Genomic DNA, 20,829 nt, shown 5'->3' with positions numbered 1-20,829 from the left:
ACTTGTAATTCTTTGTATATCTGGATACCGATCTATCAGTGCCCTTGGGCCTTTCGTTTAGCTCCTTGGGCCCTTCTATCAGGTCCTTCCGGATATATTTCGAATTACAAGTAACCCTGTATAAGGGGGATTATAAGCCCAAAAGGTTATTTGCAGTCATGTATTTTGATACTTAAATAAAACCAAACTTATGTAACGATTATTTATTTATGAAGGTAAATGCGATTTAAAAATATATTCCAATTTAATTATGATGGCATCATGATCTTTATACAAACACTAAATGTACACTTATTACATAAAAAAACTTCATTCACATAAGGCAAGAGCTAAACGATAATAATTTTGTTTATTCTTTTAAAATAAAAGAAAACACAGCCTAAAATGTACAATACAATAAATATTTGTTATGAGTATATTTAAATATAGAGAGATATATAACTTAGGTTTGCGTAAGTATCTATTAGTGATGAATGAAGGATCAGACAAGCAACAGAGATATAAGGTAGGCCAGAAATCAGGATAGGAAAACAATGATAAAAGTCTCCACTGCGAGATAATACAATAATAAAATAGACTGTCAAATGTTGTTCATGCACATTGGATCTACTTCACAAAAACAGAGCAGTCAAGATATCCAATCATGCAGAGTAAAATTAATGGCTTACCAATACCTTAAGTTTTGTTTCCTCTACACTACAATATTGCAACGGTTCTACATTTGACTCGAATTTTAGCTGCTTAGTGAAGTCAATTTATGTCATAGATACGAACTTAAGAGGATACTTAGTCTTAAAATTTACAAATAAAATTAAAAGCACACGTTTGACGTTTTATACACAATATTGCATAATGAACCTAATTGAATGACGATAAGATTCAATTTACAATCAAGTTTCTTCATATATTTTTAAATAGGATGTGACGGATAAAAAGTCTATTGCAGGAGTTTTGCTTTTTGTTATAAATTATAGTCAAATAAATAGGAGTTGTTGAAACTCATGATTTTAAGCCTCTATATACGACTTTATAATATACACGATTATTGTTAGTCAGTAGATAACCTTCTATGCTTTTTTCTCAAATCAAAGTATTTTATTATTTATAATTGCTACAATTATATTCAAATTAGGTCAAATAATTTGCTAACTAGAGATAAAATTATAACATTATCCCACCCATACAAGTTATAACAAATACCTATCTGTAGTGAGCGATAGAACAGACAGATAGATTATAAGAACGGCATTAAGATTGTGATGAGTCTTAGTAACTTATAATCACTAAATTTAATATCACGTTAACTCTAATCGAACTGGTGGTGACATTTGGATGACTAATGATGATGAATACAATATGGTAGAGCAAGCTGCGTTATTTCAGTAGTTATCATGCTGCTAGTTACTGTTACAGTTTTACAATGATGTGTAATATTGGGAGCCTGCACAAAAATATAAGTCAACCATACTTATTAAACTAAAGACATTTTTAATACCGAGCGACCCATTGTATACCCATATTTATTGACGACATAATGACTATATAATAAAGTATTAAATAAATTGCACAAATATTTATCGAACTAAAGATATTTTTCATGCATTTACATACTTCCTTCGTTCAGTAGTTAATTTATATTTCGAAACAATGCTATTTTTGTGATAATCAAAAAAAATACAAGTTGCATTTAAAATTCTTATTTTTTTTTTTTTATATAATGATATTTCATATCTTTCGTTTGATTTCATGAAGTTTGCTAGCGTTGTCTTTACTTCTAGAAATTTCGTAATGATAATTTGGCTTTAATTCCTAATACCTAGCTAAACTGTTACCAACAGAGTTGAACTTTTGAGTAGATTTTGAGGAAATCGTTTCACGAAACACTCGTAGTAACTGTGAATTTTAAAGTATGCTTTCAACGTTTAAATATTTTTTTTACGCTACAGATATAGAAAGATAGATAGAGAGGGACGCTATAATGATGGACGAGGCTTCCATTTTATACTTCTCACATATGTCTGTCTAATACATATAGACGAGTGTAGCTTTCCAATTGAATTAATTTTTCAAATACATGTATTTTCAGTATTTTCGGGGCCCTTAGGTTTCCTCTTTGTTATATCTTTGTGGTACAGATAAACTACCGTCACGACGTGGGTTTCTATACGATTTTAGCTAAGCCTTACATTTCATGATAATTGTCTAATAAATGATTTTTTAATACACTATATTGTCTATCAATTCCATAAATAGATAAGTTTTACCGATAGTCGATACGACTATTGTGATTTTTTCATATAATACAAAATCGGTCAAGTGCGAGTTGGACTCGCGGAACTATCGATACGTGTTCCGTAAGCAATTTGCCGAGTGATATATATTTTTAATCTTTTTATGATAACTGGCTATCTAGATCACATTTGGGGGAGCCTAAAATGTTGGGTAACCAAGAGGGTTTCAGCAAACAAGACCACAAAATTAGGCAAATTAACCTTATCAGTCAACATGCTGAAATTCTGGCACCAACTTTCTTTAGTAAAAAGCACATGAAAATAACAATTACTGGAAGTATTTGACGAATAGTCGGCGATATACGTCTGTAAGGTGCCGGTGGCCCGTGGGGCTCGGTGGCAGCTCAGGCGAGGGCGGAGGCGGGGAGCGAGCTGTGCTTGGGCTTGGCTTTGTGTACGAACACTTTGATGCAACCGTTGAAGTCGGCGCTGACAAGCACGTGACCAGTTTGAGAAGATGCCACCATGCCGCCTTCTGCACCTTTCTGTAATACAAAAGTAATTATATTAATATATAAGTATTGTGTAAAGAAGAAGGAACTTCTTTCTATAAGTCACATTCAGCAAGTATTTAACTTAAGTCTGTATGACGAGATGCCATGTTATAAGCTCAACATTAAATTAATAATTTTGAGGAAAAATAGTTGGATTTGAAGGCATTACTAGTATTAATAGAAAAAACATCCAGGTTTCAAGAGCTACAACCGCAAAGCGAACAACGCCTCTCAGACAAATAAATATATTTTTCAATTAGAACATGTAGTCCCTGCAAACACATTTATAATACCGGTGTACACGAGTATAACTTACCACTTCATCCTTATCATCAGCATCGTTATTCGCAAGTTTAGCTTCTTCCTCCCGCTCGCATATCATGCGGATCATATGGTCCGGGTTGGGAGCAAACACGGCACAAGTGACCAAAGCATTATGCGCCTTTATCCCTTCCCAAAAGTCGTTCCTATCCCTCCTCACTGACGTAAACTTCGAGTAATCGTGGTAAGTCTTCCAAATGTAGATGCACTGGTTTTCCGACCCGCTAACTATGTACTTCCCGTCGTGAGAAAATGATGCTTTAATTTGGCTGGAGACGTTCACATAACCTTTGTATTTACAAGAAAGGTTTAAGTCTCGAAGGTCGTAGAGTCGAATCCTGCTGTCGTTTGAAGTGACGAGGATTTTGTCGTCGTTCGGCATCGGTTCGATACCAGATATCTTTCGGCCCGTGGAGTTTTTCCCTCTCGTCGATCGTACGTCGATCTGTGTGTGGTATTTGAGCTGGTCGGTGGTGTAGAATATGCAACGACCGTCGTATGTGCCTACGACGGCGAATTTGCCGTTTTGGCAGAAATTCGCGGCTGTTATCAGCTTCGTTTTGCCGTCTACTTCGTTCCATACTGCGACCTAGGTAATATAAATCTTGATCAATATACAGGAAAAATATGAACTCTAAATATAATTACCGATATGTTATAACAAGAAATTGAGATACTAATTAAGCCTTGGTTTCAGTCAATCAATTTTGTGGGACTACCTAATATAATAGCAATTCGTTTTGGAATAAGTCGTTGTATTTTAGTATAGATAGATTTATACAGCTAGCTACTTGAAAATTGTCCTGAAACCATTTAAACCTATTTAAATTCAAATAACAAGAAACTTCAAAAGCAAAAATTACATACCTTCTTATCAGGAATATTCCAGAGCCTCAGCTTTCCGTCCAGACTGCCGGACAGGAAATACCGATCGTCTCTGGGATGGAACACAATGGCGGTCACAAAGTCTATGTGCTGGAAGGTGCACAGGCACTCCCCTCGCGAGATGTGCCACAGGCGGACCGTCTTGTCCATGGAGCTGGACAGGATGAAGTAGTTCTTGGACCAGGAGACGTCGAGCAGGTCGGAGGAGTGTCCGGAGTAGACGCAGAAGGGCGTGGCGCAGAAGGGCGCGGCGGGCGGCGCGGGGGCGGGGGGGGCGGCCGGCAGGGACGACAGCGACTCCTGCGACGGCGTCGGGGACGACTTCTGCTCCAAGTTGTACTTCGTGCGCATGTCCTGCGGACACAAATGTGACGAATTATACTCGAGCTTAGTGATTAAATCTTAATATATATGGCCTTACTACAAAAACTTAAACGTCTGTTTTAACTGGTTTAAAAAAAATGTGGCTGCAAAATAAACCATATGTCAACGTCATAATCTGTCATTTTTTAGACAAGTCTTAAACTGACGTTTAAAAGTTTTTTGTGATAAGACGGATATTGTTGAGGTTGCTTAGGCTATTAATTAGATCTCGTACCTGTTAATTAGTTCTAGTTCATAAAAAAACAGTTATATTATTGGTGCGAAAAATTTCTTGGATGGAATGCATATTCAAATTTTTGGAGTTGCTTCACACATAAATATGTCACTAGAAGTGAAATTAACACGCTTATAACTATGTATGTAAGAAAATCTTCGAATATCAATTTGACCCAGTTCCCGGTCTTCGAATTATATGAAATTTTGCACACGCTCTAAGTTCTGATGCTAATACTTGACTAGCTTCTTAGAAATATGTACAATGTTACCTGGAACATATGGTATGCGTCGCGAGTGACCCAGACCCGCAGCAGCTTGTCCTGTCCGGCGGTGGCCAGCAGGCGCCCGCACACGCTGAACTTGCAGCACCACACCGCGCCGCAGTGCGCTGAGCCCATCTCCTATAGTCACAGGATGCAAACAGTAATCAACAAAAGAAAAATTGGTAGTTTGTAAAGTAGATTTACGATCGAGATGTTTACGTGATAACGTCTTATTGGTGATATAAGTTTTTGGGAAGTAAGGAATTAATGAAGATATTTTTTTTTCAAATTTTAAATTACATCTATCGTTTTATTCACACTTTTGATGATAAATTTCGGGTGTAAAATGACAAGTTTACTTATTCGACTATGATATACATTTTTCTTCATACATACATTCATACAAACATACTTTTACACATTTATCCGCACGAGAAAATCTCCATTCGTTTGTATGCCGCTAGAGTGAGAGAGACGGAAGATCGGTCCACTCACTCGAACGCTATGCCAGCGTCCGCTCGTGAGGATTCCGCGTGACAAGTTTCACGGAATGACTGGCAGCGCTCGAAATGAGACGGGAAATCGGTCCGTCTCTCTCTCGTTATACCTGCGATCGCGCTCGTGAGGTTTTGGTGTGACACAAGTTTCTGAACATGTCACCCGACTAAAACGATTTTAAAGACGTTATCACAACAAAAATAGTCAATCAAAGTCACTATCATCATTATCTCCCGACCCGTTTCCCAATTATGTTGGGGTCAGCTACCAGTCTAACCGGATGCAACTGAGCACCAGTGCCTTACAAGGAGCAACTGCCCTATTTGACCTCCTCAACCCAGTTACCTGGGCAACCCAATGGCCTTTGGTAATACTGGTTGTCAAAGTAAAGTAAGTAGTCAAAGTAACAGCCATGGAGAACAAAATGATTAGAAGAGATGTCATAACGCAAAATCTCCTAAGAAAGTAGCGTCACTAAAATGCAGGTGTTCGGGAGACGATGAATGTTACCCTTCTTTGGAACCCGCCCACTATTTTTTCGAAATAAAATTACTCATCAATTTCAAAGCCGATTAGGTTTGACAGGGAACCCGAACGCCTCTTTAGTTCTAGTAACTGATCACGCCTACAGTACGTTACTTGATGTACAAGAAGGTGCCAGACCTATCTGCCTTAAGGCTATTCTCGCATTTTTTTCTCTCCGTGGTGCATAACTTTGTATGTGCAATAAAAACTGATAATAATAATATTTTAAAAATTACAACTTACTTGAACATGTCGAACACATCCATCGAAGTCATACGGTCCTTTATGAGAGTTGGATGCTTTAAGTTTAATATTATGTTCTCCTCTGACGTCATCAGCAATGTCAGCCACATCCTCTTTGTGGCGAGCGTGGGACACCTCCTGAGCTAACGATTTAGCAGCATCAACCGTCTTCTTAACTGTACTGCCGAAGAAACGCTTTAACCTGCATAGGGTATTGTTATTAGGGTACTTTTTTACATCGATGACCTATTGTACGGTTCAAAAAAATGGAGTCTATGTGCCAATGATGTTAAAGAGATCTAAAATATGCGTAACTCACTCGAACTCGACTAACATAAAAACTTTCGATTAATAAATTAACAGAGACTTTCGAAAGACTACATTGATTCAGATATTGTCAGGAAGAGTTTATGGGTGTAACAAAAATTACGTTTTAATATCATTTTATGATTATTTGCAGCTTTTAAACCACTATCGGTTTTATAGGTATTTTTGTAACGCTCTGCTACATTTTACATTTGATTTTTAACGTTTTGAAAACTTATGTGGCAGCATTAAAGATCTAAGTGTCAATTCGTCATTGTGTCAAGGCAAGAGTAGGGCCGACTATACATTGTGTTTTTCACATTCATTTTTTTACTATGTATGTATTGATATCTATGCTTAGCGCCAACTTAATGTGTAAAAACACTCGAATAATTACAAAAAAAACATTTGTTAAAAGACACTCTTGAAACAACACATTGAAAACGCAATTTATTATGTACAAGCCAATTTAGTTGTAAATACAAACAAAATATCAAAGCATGTTTTGAAAAACTGTTTTTGTCTAATTTTCTGACCAAAAAAGTTATTACTTTCTCAAGACCATGTAGCGTTTCTATTAGTAAATTCTGGAATCGGTTCAGCAGTTCCAGAGGTTATCCAGAACACACGAACAGATAAATTATTATGTATTATTAGTTGATTATGTTAGTCGGCAAACTGTCACCTGAAGTTCATATCGTGTGTCAATTTCTTGTTGATGTTGTCCTGCGAATGACTTTTAACCAGTGTCGGCGTTATCCTAAAGTTGGAGATCATTTATATGTATTTTCCTTCCATATCATATAAAAACATGTGCTTTCTATACACATATAATATTTAACGACTTATTAAAAATACGATTGAAAATTCAGAGAACATTTTTTAAATGCGACATTTCGTACAAAAATTCCATGTATTCTTAGCCGTACTCAATTTGTTACATTTATTTATGAATTATAAAAATACCCACGTAAAACAATGACAGAAATTGATTCAGAAGTTGTTTCTTCTTCTGAATTAAAAATTTACTAACCCACTTCAAGAAAAGGAGGAGGTCCACAATTCGTCGGAATCTTATTTTTGTTTACATTACTGCCATATGCACTATATAAAACGTATTTTATCAGTATTAAAACACTTACTTTTCTGTCTTCCTCTTAATACCAGTAGTCTGTCTGTCTGTGGACTCTCTCTTCATCTCTTTAGCTTCGTCCTCGGCGCCGCCCGCGCAGACGCTCTCACTCTCTTCATCAGTCTCCCTGAATTACAGTTATTATACCATAAACCTTAAGCATATAGCATGGAACGAACATTAATAACCAGTTTCACCAGTTACTGATAAGTTATCGGGTACTTAACTGACAGAAAAACTGTAAAATTTGGTTCCACATATCTTTAGTAGCAATTTGTGGCAGAAATTATAAGAAGCCTTTATCTGGCAGATAGCATTAACTATCAGCTAACTAACTGACCCTTTATCGGTAACCAGTGAAACCGGGTCTAAAGCACGATTCCTATAAAAAAGGAAATGATCCGTTTACCTTAAGGACGGAAGCTTTTTGACGTTTGTTCTATGAGTAGAAAAAACTACTGTGTCCGTAAGTAAACGAAATTGATTCTTAGAACACCGGAAATTTGTTGTAACGTTATGCGATTTTTGAGCAAGAAAATACAATTAAACTAAACATTATATTATCATACATATGTGAATAGAATGAAAATAAAATATAGTAGCATCCGCTGAATTAAAAAACTGTTTTATTTTTCTATTTATTTCAGGAGCCCATAGAAATATTACACAATACATTATTTTTGAGTAATTGCTCAATGATCGCTTATGTTACGATACGATGTATAACAACCAATGGTAGACTAGTTTTATGTATGTTAAACTTGGTTGAAAAAACAACATGAAGCGTGTTTGTGTTATGAACAAAACTTTAGTGGGCTCAAACCTAGTGATTGTGAGTGTATCATACATAACGGCGATCGCTGTCACATTGCTCGCTTTGTTATTTCTTCACAAAGGAAATAGTGCAGAATTCGTTGCTTTTATTGAAAACTAGCTGTTTTTCTGCGGTTTCACTCGTGTCCCTTGGGACCTTGTTCCCTTTCGTGGGTAAAATACATATTTGATCCAGTAGTTTCGATGCCTCAGGGGTATAAACAAACAAACAAAAAAATATATTGGATTTGCTAAAAGCATTATTTCACACCGTCACAAAGGTAAAACTTAATACTTAATTATAGATAATGTATTTAGCTACGTATGGTAACACCGAACTTTTAGTACGAAGCTGACACAAGGCATACATCTGTTAACTATGTGTAGTTAATAAATAAGTACAAGCCAATTACAATTTAAATAATGCTACTTTTACGGATTTTATTGCGGTTATATTAATATCATTTAATAATAATTTATCGTGGTGGCCTAGTGGGTAAAGGACCAACCTCTCAAGTATGAGGGCGCGGGTTCGATCCCAGGTCAGGCAAGTACCAATGCAACTTTTCTAAGTTTGTATGTACTTTCTAAGGCGTTGTCCTAATTGGCAGCGATCGCGCGATGGCGTTTTTCATCTCACTTGCGAGGTTCCGAGGTTCAAATAGGACACTCTGATGAAATCTGTATGTTTGAACTCATCGCATGACGAGAACGCATCGTGTCATCGTGCGATCGCTGTCAATTGGGACGACGTCTTAGATGAAAATCGCATCGCGCCATCGCGCGATCGCTGCCAATTAGGACGACGCCTATGTATATCTTAGACACCATTGACTGTGTTTCGGATGGCACGTTAAACTGTAGGTCCCGGCTGTCATTGAACATCCTTGGCAGTCGTTACGGGTAGTCAGAAGCCAGTAAGTCTGACACCAGTCTAACCAAGGGGTATCGGGTTGCCCGGGCAACTGGGTTGAGGAGGTCAGATAGGCAGTCGCTTCTTGTAAAGCACTGGTACTCAGCTGAATCCGGTTAGACTGGAAGCCGACCCCAACATGATTGGGAAAAGGCTCGGAGGATGAGGATGATGATATTAATATTATTTAATCTTGACGTTTCGGATCCTTTCAATCAATTACTTTCGGCAATTTTTTTTTTCAATCTTTAACTGTATCAATTCATATAGGGCTGTAGGTTTTTTAGACTCGGTAAGAGTGTATTAATGATTTAAGATCGATGTTAATGTTTTAGTTTTGATATTACATCAGCAACTTTTTAAATATCCAAAAATCAATACATTTTTATAAAAAAAAACTCGATCATATTGCCATATAGAAAAGTAATTTGGAATTAGTGGTCACTCCACTCACAAAATGTTCAAGCGCAAAAAATATGATTGTACAAGCTATAAAACTCAATTAAGATTGCCAGACATTAATTAAAAGGTTTTTGATTTCAAGATTTTTATCAAAAGTTCACTGTTATACTTGTACCAGACATGAAGTTGGCCGTTGAATAAGTAAAACTATAAGATGTCTAAATATTACTCTTTCCTCAGTCAAATATAAAACAATTACAATTCATACTATACTTTACATTTAATTAGCTAAATAACTATCGAATTATGAATACCATGATCTAACTAACTACCATATTTCTTTAGCCTGGCAACCCTAGACGCAAGCGAGCAACTGTAAGCAGTCACAAAAAACTTGTATAATATTGAAATAATCAACCTAGTCGCTAGACTGAGATTAGACGAGTGTTCTGACATCCACGTCAGATTAAGAGTGGACAGACGCCGACGCCATGACAGCTTGCTTTTGCCGTCAAGTCTGAAAATTACATTTCTGATTTCCATTTTGTTGCGTAGATACTAGATAATACATATGTTTTTGATGAAAAGTAGTAGATAATATATTTTCTTCTTAAAACTAAATATTTCCATGAATTAAAGCAACACGTGATATTATTATATGATATTACATATTATTATATGCATGTTGCATGGTGTTATGACGGCATTATGATAGATCTACGGTGTAGCATGAAAACGTATGAAGCTGTCTTTTGCGATTTGACAGTATACGAATACGAATTAGTTACCAGGTAATTATTTTATTTCACCCTACGGCCCGCACCCAGAATTGTCATTTTCACTGTTCATTCAGGGTATAAGATGGTGTATGTATCCCTTGAGGAGGTTTACAACATTTTAGGACCCAAAGGGAATCCGCCTTATTACTTGCTACCCCGGGTCATGCGCTATTCTTGCTAAGAGCCTAGAGAAACTGCATAATCCGTCACTAGTCGTGGACGATGGTGTATGGAGTGTGTTATGTTTGTTGGTACATTATGTCGTGACTAAAGGTACCTACATAGCTGACGGTGTAATGGTGCGGTATATGAAATGACGATTATAGCGGTGTATGTTACCTGGTATTGTCGTCGTTGGCGCGGCCGATGTACTCGGAGGTGAGGCGCATGATGTGCAGACTGAGCGGGTTGATGCACTGCGGCAGCTTGTGCTCCGCCACGCTCAGCGGCACGCGCTCACCTGTATGTCAAACATAAAGTCTATGTCATTAATACTAATTATTCTTTATTGTACACAAAAACATATAAAAATACACACAACACAGAGAAGACATGTACAAAGGCGAGCTTAACCCAGAACTGGGTTCTCTAACAGCAAACCTTAGAGCGATAGAGAGATGCGATAGGGAAGAGAAAATTAAAAAGTGCACAACATTAAACAAAAGACAGATAAAACTACATAACATAAAATATATACCTATAAATAAAACATAAAATATAATAAATAAATAAATACATACATACAAATAAGGTCATGTTGACAGGAAATGTTCTTTAATTCGTCTCTTGAAGACATCTAACGATGTGCTGTCACGTATACTGTGAGGCAGAGCGTTCCAAAGCCTCACAGCGCATCAGTCATCGGTGTGTATTGAACGTCATTTAAGGACTTCCAGCGGTTTTACGATTTTTGTCGGGAATAGCAAAACCGATTGTGATCGTGTGACATTTTTCCCTGTACGAGTCTTAAGTTTGATTTACTGTGTTTCGGAGGGAACTTTAAACTGTAGGTCCCGGCTGTCATTGAACATCTTCGGCAGTCGTACGGGTAGTCAGAAGCCAGAAAGTCTAACCAATGGGTATTGGGTTGCCCGGGTAACTGGGTTGCCCGGGAAATTGGGTTGAGGAGGTCAGATAGGCAGTCGCTCCTTGAAAAGCACACCAGTCTAACCGCATGCGGCTGAGTACCAACTCGGAGGATGATGAGTATGCATTTTGTATTTTTAGTTTATTCAAAATATTCTGATGTTCCATTCCAGTATTTCCCTGTACTCGTCGTAAATATGTTTGGTTGATAAGTGCATTAGTTACCGGTGTCGAGGTTGAGCACGGTGACCTGCTCGAGTATCTCGATGTCGGAGAGCTGCTGGCCCGAGCGTGTCCGCGTCCGCAGCGGCGCCGCCGCCTCGTCGCCCAGCGACCGCCGCCGCCCGCCCAGCGACTCCGAGTTACTGCGCCTACCATCCAAGCAACCAATATCCGCCTTATTATAAAACGTGCTCTTAAACATGTGCCGGTTTAATCCAAATCAAAAATAGTTTAATCAAACGTGGCTGCAAAACAGCACTTTTTGAGCGTCAGTTTACAAAAGACAGGCCCCTAAATCGTCTCCACCCTTCACTACTTAACCATCGTTTCGGACAAAGTTAATAGTCTTTTATACTTTATACATTATGTTGTAAATTATTAAAACGAAAAATGAGTCCTGTGGCTAAACCACTGAATGGATTAGGTTATTTTTTTCTTACAATTGGCCTTAGAATATGTTATTGTATATGTGATAGGATTGAATGTGATCAGGTAGGACACACTGTGTATGTGTGGACGTACCGCGCGGCGGCGGCGCGGCTCTGGCTGGGCGCGGAGCGGCCCTCGCTGTGCGTGCGCACGCTGCGCTCGTCGCCGCGGCACACGCACTCCTCTGACAACACACAAGGGTATAACATTATTCATTTCAAGGCGACGAATTTTGTAAACAATAATTCCATAACAGGCACGCGCATCTATGAGGATAAGAGGGGTCGGAGCGTCTGAGCGGGGCGAGGATTACAATACGCGCGCTAGCTTATAACTAAAAGACGTAAGCGACAGAATGGTTTTGTAATTATATTATTTAGATATGATAATTTGATAAATATTCCTTCTACAATTTTAAAGAGTATGTTTATACTCAACTACGAAAAAAGTTAAGAGACTTAAATCGGTCCCGTTTGCCCATAATATGTGAATCTCTTTTTAAAAAGAGGTATGTTTAATATATTTTTCTCTGTTAAAAAAGTTACCTAATCATGTTTTGAAAACTAACAAAATAAGGTTTTTATCATGACCTTTCAGGTAACCAAGTTTTATTTTGATTCGTTTTGTATTTACTGAGAAAAATTGAGATCATTGGCGCTCTTAACGCCCAGTTTCACTAAACATAATAAAACGGAAATCTTTTTTGTTTATACCCTAAAGGTTCTGAAACTACTGAACCGATTTGAAATAAACACAGTTGGAAAGCTACTCTCTCCGAGTATCATATCATGGTACCTAGCACCTACGGGACGCTGGTGAAACTGCGGGATACATGCTATCTGCCAAATATCAGAAATTATATTTTTTTCGGCCACAACGTGCAACTGGCTATAATTGTGAGGAACAAATCTCTTTCCGTCAGATTTCAAGCCAAATTATCAATAGACAAATATACTAGCTTACGCTAACGGTTGGTCCCTTGGAAATTGCTTTGCGTACCGGGATAAAAAGTGTTTTTTTTTTTCAAGAAGTAAGTTATCTAACACTCTTTTTTTATGCGACCAATAGTTCCTTAGTTCTTCTCAAGTAAAAAACAAACTCTTCAGCTTTATAACATAAGCATAGATAACGTTTTGGACACAAACATTAATGGAGACACGAAACAGAGACATATAGTTTCTACGAAAATTACAGACGTGCACAACATTCAAAACGATGTAAAAGTTTTTATTTTATCTTTACTTAGTTGAATCTTGTGGACTTACCTTTATATTTGTTTTCAGTGGCGGCGTGTATCGAGAGATCGGCGGATCGCTCGCTGGTTCGCGACTCGTGCAAGCTCAAGGAACCTCTATCACTCGCTGTCACAAACAACATATAATTTTCATTATTTATTTACACATTAATATTAATATGAATGAATTAACAGGTATTCAGAAAAAAAAAACATTAAATTCTTCTTGCTACATCATCTTAAATATGTACAAGAAATACAATCGAAAAGATTGGCCAAATTTATCTTTATCAGAGACCTATAAATACAACACAAGAAATTTTCCAAGGAACCATAGACAAAAGTAATCATTTTATAATTTGCAATCGGAATATATCCTTATTTATAAACTATAAGATTTATATAAAAAAAACTACTTATAACGAATAGAAGTTAAATAAGAATCGTAACATTATGTTACACATACCGTATTTAGAATGTGACAGTTCGAGCGAGTCTTGAAACTCTCTGGTCAAAGACTCTATGGTGCTCGCCGGGCTTGGTAGCGCCATAGACTGGTTTACTGCACTTGGAGGTGGCGGCTAAACATATACAGAAGGGATTTTTTTAGAAAAATCGAACAAACAAACTCTTCAGCTTTACGTTAATACATGCTATGTTAAGATAGGGTATAATTTAGGCGGTCACCAAAAATTTTTTTAAGACTCTAAGCTGAGGCACCAAATAAAATAAACAACTCCAAAAAAAATAAATTGACTTTATAAAAAGGGCACTAAAGTATATAATATTATGATCCAAAAAAAATAAAATAACATCAGAAAAATCGCAAATCTCGCACACATATTATTTTTGGTTCCCAAAATAGATTAATGGTCACCAAATTCTATCCAACTAAAAGATTAATATTACTACCAAAAATCAAAGTTAGTGACGAAAACGAATCGCTGCAAAACCGACTCCACGTAGTCTTGTCTGCCCTACCCCTAGAGTGCAATTCCAAACCGCGTAGGCGCGGAGGGGCGAGGCGGCCTGCGAGCTGAGGCGCAGGTAGTTTTAAGGCTCGCCGCCGCGGCTGAGGCTGGCCGGCACAGCCGGCCAGCAAGCCGAAGCTGCGGTGGTGAGCGTGAAAACCATCTGCGACGATAAGCTCGCATGGGACCGCCGGAGCCCTGCAGCGCCGGAGCCGTGACAGAAGCCATGCATGTTGCGTGCTTACATCTTAAACGCACTGAGTTACACACAAATTCATATAAAGCCTGGTTCCCACGGTGCGTGATTCTGCGGATCCTCACGCACTTCAGCCGACGCTGACGCACGACAACGCACACGGACAGGGCTCTTCCAACGGTGCGTGCCGGTGCGTGTCGGTCTGTGCAGATCTTTTATAACTTCATTTCAAAATGCAAAGTGAAAGAGAACGTGTCGTTGCTACAGCAGCGGCTGTGATATTAATTAACAAGTACCAAATTATGCGATCTACGAGTAGTAAAAGTAAAAAGAAACCACGGCGCTGGTGGATATCAGCATACAACAAAAGTCGTTTAACGACTTAATATGTCTATATCCACTTACATTAACATTTGAATTAGATATATTATATCTAATTTTATTTATTTTGTGTTTTGTCACACATGGCAGTGGGATCACGGTAGAAAATTAACGAATAACATAAAATCCCTGTCCGCACCTTTGAAGTTACCGCCTCGCGACGGATACCGGCGCACCGCTGCAGACGTTGCAAACGACCACGCACGAGGCCATTCCCACGGTGCGTCGTGCGTGCTGGTGCGGCGTCCGTCGGCGTGCGTCCGCGAAAACACGCACCGTGGGAAGCCGGTGTAACAATAAATAAGCGACGTACGTTTGGGAACCCTAGTATATTAATTGGTATTTGGGAAATATTCTAGCGATCGTTAGCTTTTTTAGAGCCGATTTCTCAATCGCCAAATAACGTTTATCTGAAGAATATGTTTGACGTTTTGACAGCTTTTATATAGAAAATATGTCAAACCGCCATATTTATTCCTCAGATAGAAGCTAACTGATGATTGAAAAATCAGCCCTTAGTCTAACAAAAATGACCAAATTAGGAGTCATGGTATTACATAATTGGTAACATCTAAGTAGTGACAATATATAATATTTGGTCTAAAGTGTATTTTAAAGGCGTCCATATATTTTTTTAGTAGTCAATATTACGAAAAAATGGTTTTATCTAATAATATTTTTGGAAACGTTATTTGGTGACCATTTATCCATTTTGGTAACCGTTTAGAATTTTTTTGGTAGTACCTAAAATAGGTACTTTTTTGGGTGGTGTTTAAACACAAGCCGTTAAGATATTTCTTTAAAATACACATTTTTTACACGCTTGTATTAGTTGAGTTTAAAGTTCTAAGGAATCTAAGATTACTAATTTAACCGTCTTCCATATGATAGTAGTGTCATTGAAATTGGCAGCTGTATGTAGTTCTGATGACAATACAATAATATGGTCCAGAATGGTTATGGTCCTATTAATCTAAACTGATGATGAAGATAAATACTTAAGATTTAAAGTAAAACTTTAACTTCGTGATGGAACATCGTATCACACCTGTTTGGACTAGCTAGAAAAGTCTTGTGATGATTTTTACGTGCATTTATAAAAGGGTGTTTTTCCAGAGTATTTTCAACTATACATTTTATTTATTATTTATTTAAATAATTACCTATAGGTAGGTATACCATCAACTAGCTCATTTCAACAGTAAAGTTATTGAACATTAAATATTAAATTTCTACGTGATAATTTCTCACCTCAACGATCAAAGAATCGAGCTGCGGTTTGTCTGGTCGCCGCGCGATGTATCGATACTCGTCCGTGTCCGTCGTGCACACGCTGAGGTTGTCGCCGTCCGTCGTCGACAGCGACTGCGAACCGTGCAGCTTGTCTGTTCACATCATATAACTAAATTAGAACCAGGAAAATTGTATTGAAAGAACTTATTTACCTATTGATTTCTGACACTTACGCGAATATTAGACATTTAAATAAAACTACTTTTACTTTTTATTTTTACGGTTTTTTTTTCCGGAAAACCGATTCCTACCTAGGATGATTCGCGAGGCTATTGAAATTAAAAAAACATCCAAATTTCAATAGAGAAGATGGCTGGTGCATACCACCTGTTTGGAATCCCATCATAGAAACTATTAAATCAAAATCCAAGCCTACAACTGCTCGACCCAAGGATACAGTGAGCTCGTTTTGCGTGAATCGGATTGTCAATAATAATCAACAAAATGTAGGGTAGCTGTTTGTAACTAATATATCAAGACGACCAACACCTTAGTCTGCCCGTGACCATGGATGCTGTAAAGGATCCGAAACGTCGCGGGATTAAATAATGTAATATAACCGCGATAAAATCCGTAAAAGTAGTTTTATTTAAATGACTTATTTACCTTTTTTTTTGGTGGGAAATCATCAGATGTGGGGAATATCGATGTGGGTGCAGCGTGATAGTGTCAGATTTTATGAGCCCTTTGTATATATACCAAGACCGAACAATCCCACAGCACATGTCTTATTTACCTTACTTTTAAAGAGACGTGTAGATACTGCGTATGTACTACATACATAGCTGTAGGTGGCAGAGTAGACCTGATTTCGTCTAGTAGCTCCTTTCTAAGCTCTTGCCCTTAGTTAGCAACTAGTGAGGGCGAAACAAGGCAGCTGTAACTACTGTATGTGTCGGTACGTACTGCGCTTGCGTCGTCGCGGCGGCGCTTGGGGCCCGGCGGCTGTGCTGCAGGCTGTATGTGTCGGTACGTACTGCGCTTGCGTCGTCGCGGCGGCGCTTGGGGCCCGGCGGCTGTGCTGCAGGCTGTATGTGTCGGTACGTACTGCGCTTGCGTCGTCGCGGCGGCGCTTGGGGCCCGGCGGCTGTGCTGCAGGCTGTATGTGTCGGTACGTACTGCGCTTGCGTCGTCGCGGCGGCGCTTGGGGCCGGCGGCTGTGCTGCAGGCTGTATGTGTCGGTACGTACTGCGCTTGCGTCGTCGCGGCGGCGCTTGGGGCCCGGCGGCTGTGCTGCAGGCTGTATGTGTCGGTACGTACTGCGCTTGCGTCGTCGCGGCGGCGCTTGGGGCCCGGCGGCTGTGCTGCAGGCTGTATGTCGGTACGTACTGCGCTTGCGTCGTCGCGGCGGCGCTTGGGGCCGGCGGCTGTGCTGCAGGCTGTATGTCGGTACGTACTGCGCTTGCGTCGTCGCGGCGGCGCTTGGGGCCCGGCGGCTGTGCTGCAGGCTGTATGTGTCGGTACGTACTGCGCTTGCGTCGTCGCGGCGGCGCTTGGGGCCCGGCGGGCGGGGCGCAGGACCCGCTGACGGCGACGATGGCGCCGCCCCCACGGCTGTGCTTCAAACTATTCGCTTTCGTGCTGGCGATCACGTCCGGCTCGGCCATCGCTAGCACTGTATAAAGTCAATTTGATGAGTATAGAAACAGATTTAAAACATTTACTCATAAAAATTATTACATCGCTAGTTCATTGAATGTGTGTTTGTGCATCTCTTTTATATATAATATATAACATTCTACTCACCGTTCTGAGTTCTGGCATCGGGCGCGAGTTGTTCGTCGGATATAGTGGAGGGCTCCCTCGACGACACCGATGGTACCGCCGCGGTATCACGGATATTCGCTGTGCAACAAACAAACAGATATATTTAGCTTTGGGTGCGTATTTAATCCCTACTATAGTCTGTTTTTTAATCTCGTAGACTAAATTGACACTTGCAAAATGTCAAACTTCCAAATAATTTTGCTAGCTCTGTGGTGCAGTGTTGTACTTACGATACCGGTTCGTTGAATCGTAACTTTTTATCTATAAAAGACGAATTTAATATTCATTCAAAGTTTTATATTTAAAATTCACGTACATACACTTGGCTGTACGACGTGCTACAAACTGCCAGGGATATCTGACCACGCAAAGCCATGCGTAATCATCAAGGATAAGCCCATTATTTCAGGATAACTTATTGTAAAAAGTTACGATTCGACGAACCGGTATCGTAAGTACAACACTGCACCACAGAGCTAGCAAAATTATTTGGAAGTTTGACATTTTGCAAGTGTCAATTTAGTCTACGAGATTAAAAAACAGACTATAGATCAATAAATGACTTACAGTGAGACTCCGAGGCGCCGCTGAGTATCCTGCCGATCCTGCCGAGTGACGTCATACTCTGCAGACTCATTGTGTCGTGAGCAATTATCCTGGAAACATACTATTGCTTGAGACTTCATGGTTTGGTAACACTACCTATGTCATAAGCAGCCTAGTTTTTAAGTTATCTCCATACAGAAAATGAGGGTAAAACCCATGGCAGTTAGTTATTATTATATTGCACTTTCATATTTATTACTGTTTAAAAAAAATACTATTGAAATGTCTAACAATATTTCGTTACTTACTTGAATGGGTGTTCAGAAGTGAATGTCTGCTGGTCTACGGATCCAGTGGCATCGATGACTCCTTCATCTTCCTCTTCTGTTTGCATGCAGCGTCTCAACTCCTGGAACCTTCTTCTACCTTGGACCACCTATAAAATACGAAGACCTACTTACATCTTATATTTTATTTATATCTTCTATATCATTTCCCAAAGTCTCAAGATTTTGTCATTATGTTGAGGAAACTCCATTAACCCAGACAAAGGTAACTTTCAATTTTCAAACAGGATTTTGCTTACTTTCATCAAATTCAGTATTTCCAGATTTAAAGTGTAACCTTAATATGAACGCCTGAATTATTTTAAGCTTCAGAATCTAAATATAAAATTATACATAGCACTGAACAGTATAAAAAAATTTTACTCACACTTTTCACGGTAGTTCTGTCATCCTCTACGGCTGCAGCTTCTGTGGCTTGTGTACTGGAAGTTCCTGCTGTGGACACTGAGGGTGCAGACTCAGTCTTAGCCACCGACGGCTTGTCCTTGTCAGGGGCATCCCCACTCTCCGACACACTGATATTCTTACATAGTGAAGATCTTCTGAAAGCAATGTTCATCCACTTAAAGCACTGGTTATATTATGTCTGTAGCTTTACTATTTGCCCTTCAGTAATATTCTTAATACCAGCTGCAGTGACAAAGATACACACCACTATAAACTCTGAGAATTTGATCCAATTTAAAAATATATTATCTAACAATGCAATAAAAAGAATGAATGTTTTGATTACATTCTAACAACATACACACTTGTTCAGTCTGCTAACATAAATATGTATGTGAAAACATTGTCAATGCATCCATAAGTGGAACAAAATCATAATTAATATGTAAACCATCAACTTATTGGCTAATCATGATGTGGTCTATTAACTTATTGTTCTAGTCTAACGACCGAGTCTCGCACCAATGGATGACGGTTTTTTGCTCGCTTTAGCAGTCGCGACCGCCAAGGACGCATATCAATAGAATATTGAAACATCTGTTCGAATCATACAATCATATTTCAAAATAGACAACCACCGCCGCCTTTTTGTAAACAAACCTATACCATACACTTTTATAATTTCTGCTCCATCTAGTGTACAATTAAAGGCTCTTATAAGATCAAACTATAGTAAATCATAGTAATTGTTACAGTTTTTCACCACTTACTTTGAACCTTTAATGGGTGTGAACTCTTCAGCATCGTAGAACTCCTCGGAATCACTGCTGTCTGCCATTGTGAACCGGAAAAGATGTAGCAGTACACATAAACCACAATATAACGTAAAAATTTTTACATTATCAACAACTGAAATGTTATTTTTTTATAGAAACTATGAAAGTTAGAACCCAAATCATTCAACTCATTTGACACTAATGTAGTTTTGTGACAAAATGACAACCGACACCTGACACTGTAGAGACATTGACATCGTTTATGACAAGTGACAGCTGAAAATACTTGCCAGCTTTAGCCTCGTCTTTTTACAACGTTGGCGACTTCCTTCAACTTTCGCAGCAGCGCGTTTTTCAAAAAGAAACGGTGGTAGATAGGTAAACGATTTTACAAATCGGTACTTGTCCCACGCGGTTTCACCCGCGTCCCAAGGAAACTTCTTCACGTACCCGGTTAAACATAGCCTATGTTCATAGCAAAGAATGCGATACAAACAAACATAGATACAATCAAATCTTTCCTACTTACACGTTTTGATATAGATAGATGAAACACCTAGTCCGAACATGTACCTATTCAGTACATGTTCGAAAATACAGTAAAAATCCGATATCCTACTTACAGCGAAATAAGAATAGGTATACCTATCGCTGCCACATAAACTGATCCCACATAAAAAATCCTTCGAATATACAACAGTACACCATAAAAATAAACTAAAAGACATC

The 20,829-nt window shown here is 38.7% G+C and overlaps 1 protein-coding gene across 3 annotated transcripts; it reads right to left on the bottom strand.

The window, feature by feature from the left end:
• Positions 1 to 188: 188 nt before the first annotated feature.
• Positions 189 to 20,329, bottom strand: LOC110375072 (uncharacterized protein). 3 transcript variants are annotated; one of them, XM_064037950.1, is made up of 19 exons: positions 20,095 to 20,329; positions 19,305 to 19,476; positions 18,899 to 19,026; positions 18,612 to 18,700; positions 18,024 to 18,122; positions 17,746 to 17,892; positions 16,236 to 16,369; positions 13,903 to 14,017; positions 13,468 to 13,563; positions 12,296 to 12,386; positions 11,777 to 11,922; positions 10,805 to 10,925; positions 10,105 to 10,203; positions 7,569 to 7,685; positions 6,121 to 6,322; positions 4,861 to 4,992; positions 3,974 to 4,345; positions 3,102 to 3,695; positions 189 to 2,776 (listed from the first exon to the last, which is right to left on the bottom strand). In XM_064037950.1, the coding sequence occupies exons 1-19, from the start codon at positions 20,160 to 20,162 to the stop codon at positions 2,636 to 2,638; spliced, it is 3,063 nt and encodes a 1,020-aa protein (XP_063894020.1). In that variant the 5' UTR covers positions 20,163 to 20,329; the 3' UTR covers positions 189 to 2,635. The 3 variants fall into 3 exon arrangements, with proteins under 3 accessions (XP_063894020.1, XP_063894019.1, XP_063894021.1); XM_064037949.1 differs by having other exon boundaries at positions 19,305 to 19,479; positions 20,095 to 20,328; XM_064037951.1 differs by lacking the exon at positions 10,105 to 10,203 and having other exon boundaries at positions 19,305 to 19,479; positions 20,095 to 20,328.
• Positions 20,330 to 20,829: the final 500 nt, after the last annotated feature.

Source organism: Helicoverpa armigera, chromosome 14, assembly GCF_030705265.1.
Source record: "Helicoverpa armigera isolate CAAS_96S chromosome 14, ASM3070526v1, whole genome shotgun sequence".
NCBI lineage: Eukaryota > Metazoa > Arthropoda > Insecta > Lepidoptera > Noctuidae > Helicoverpa > Helicoverpa armigera.
This window is presented reverse-complemented; position numbering and strand designations above follow the sequence as displayed.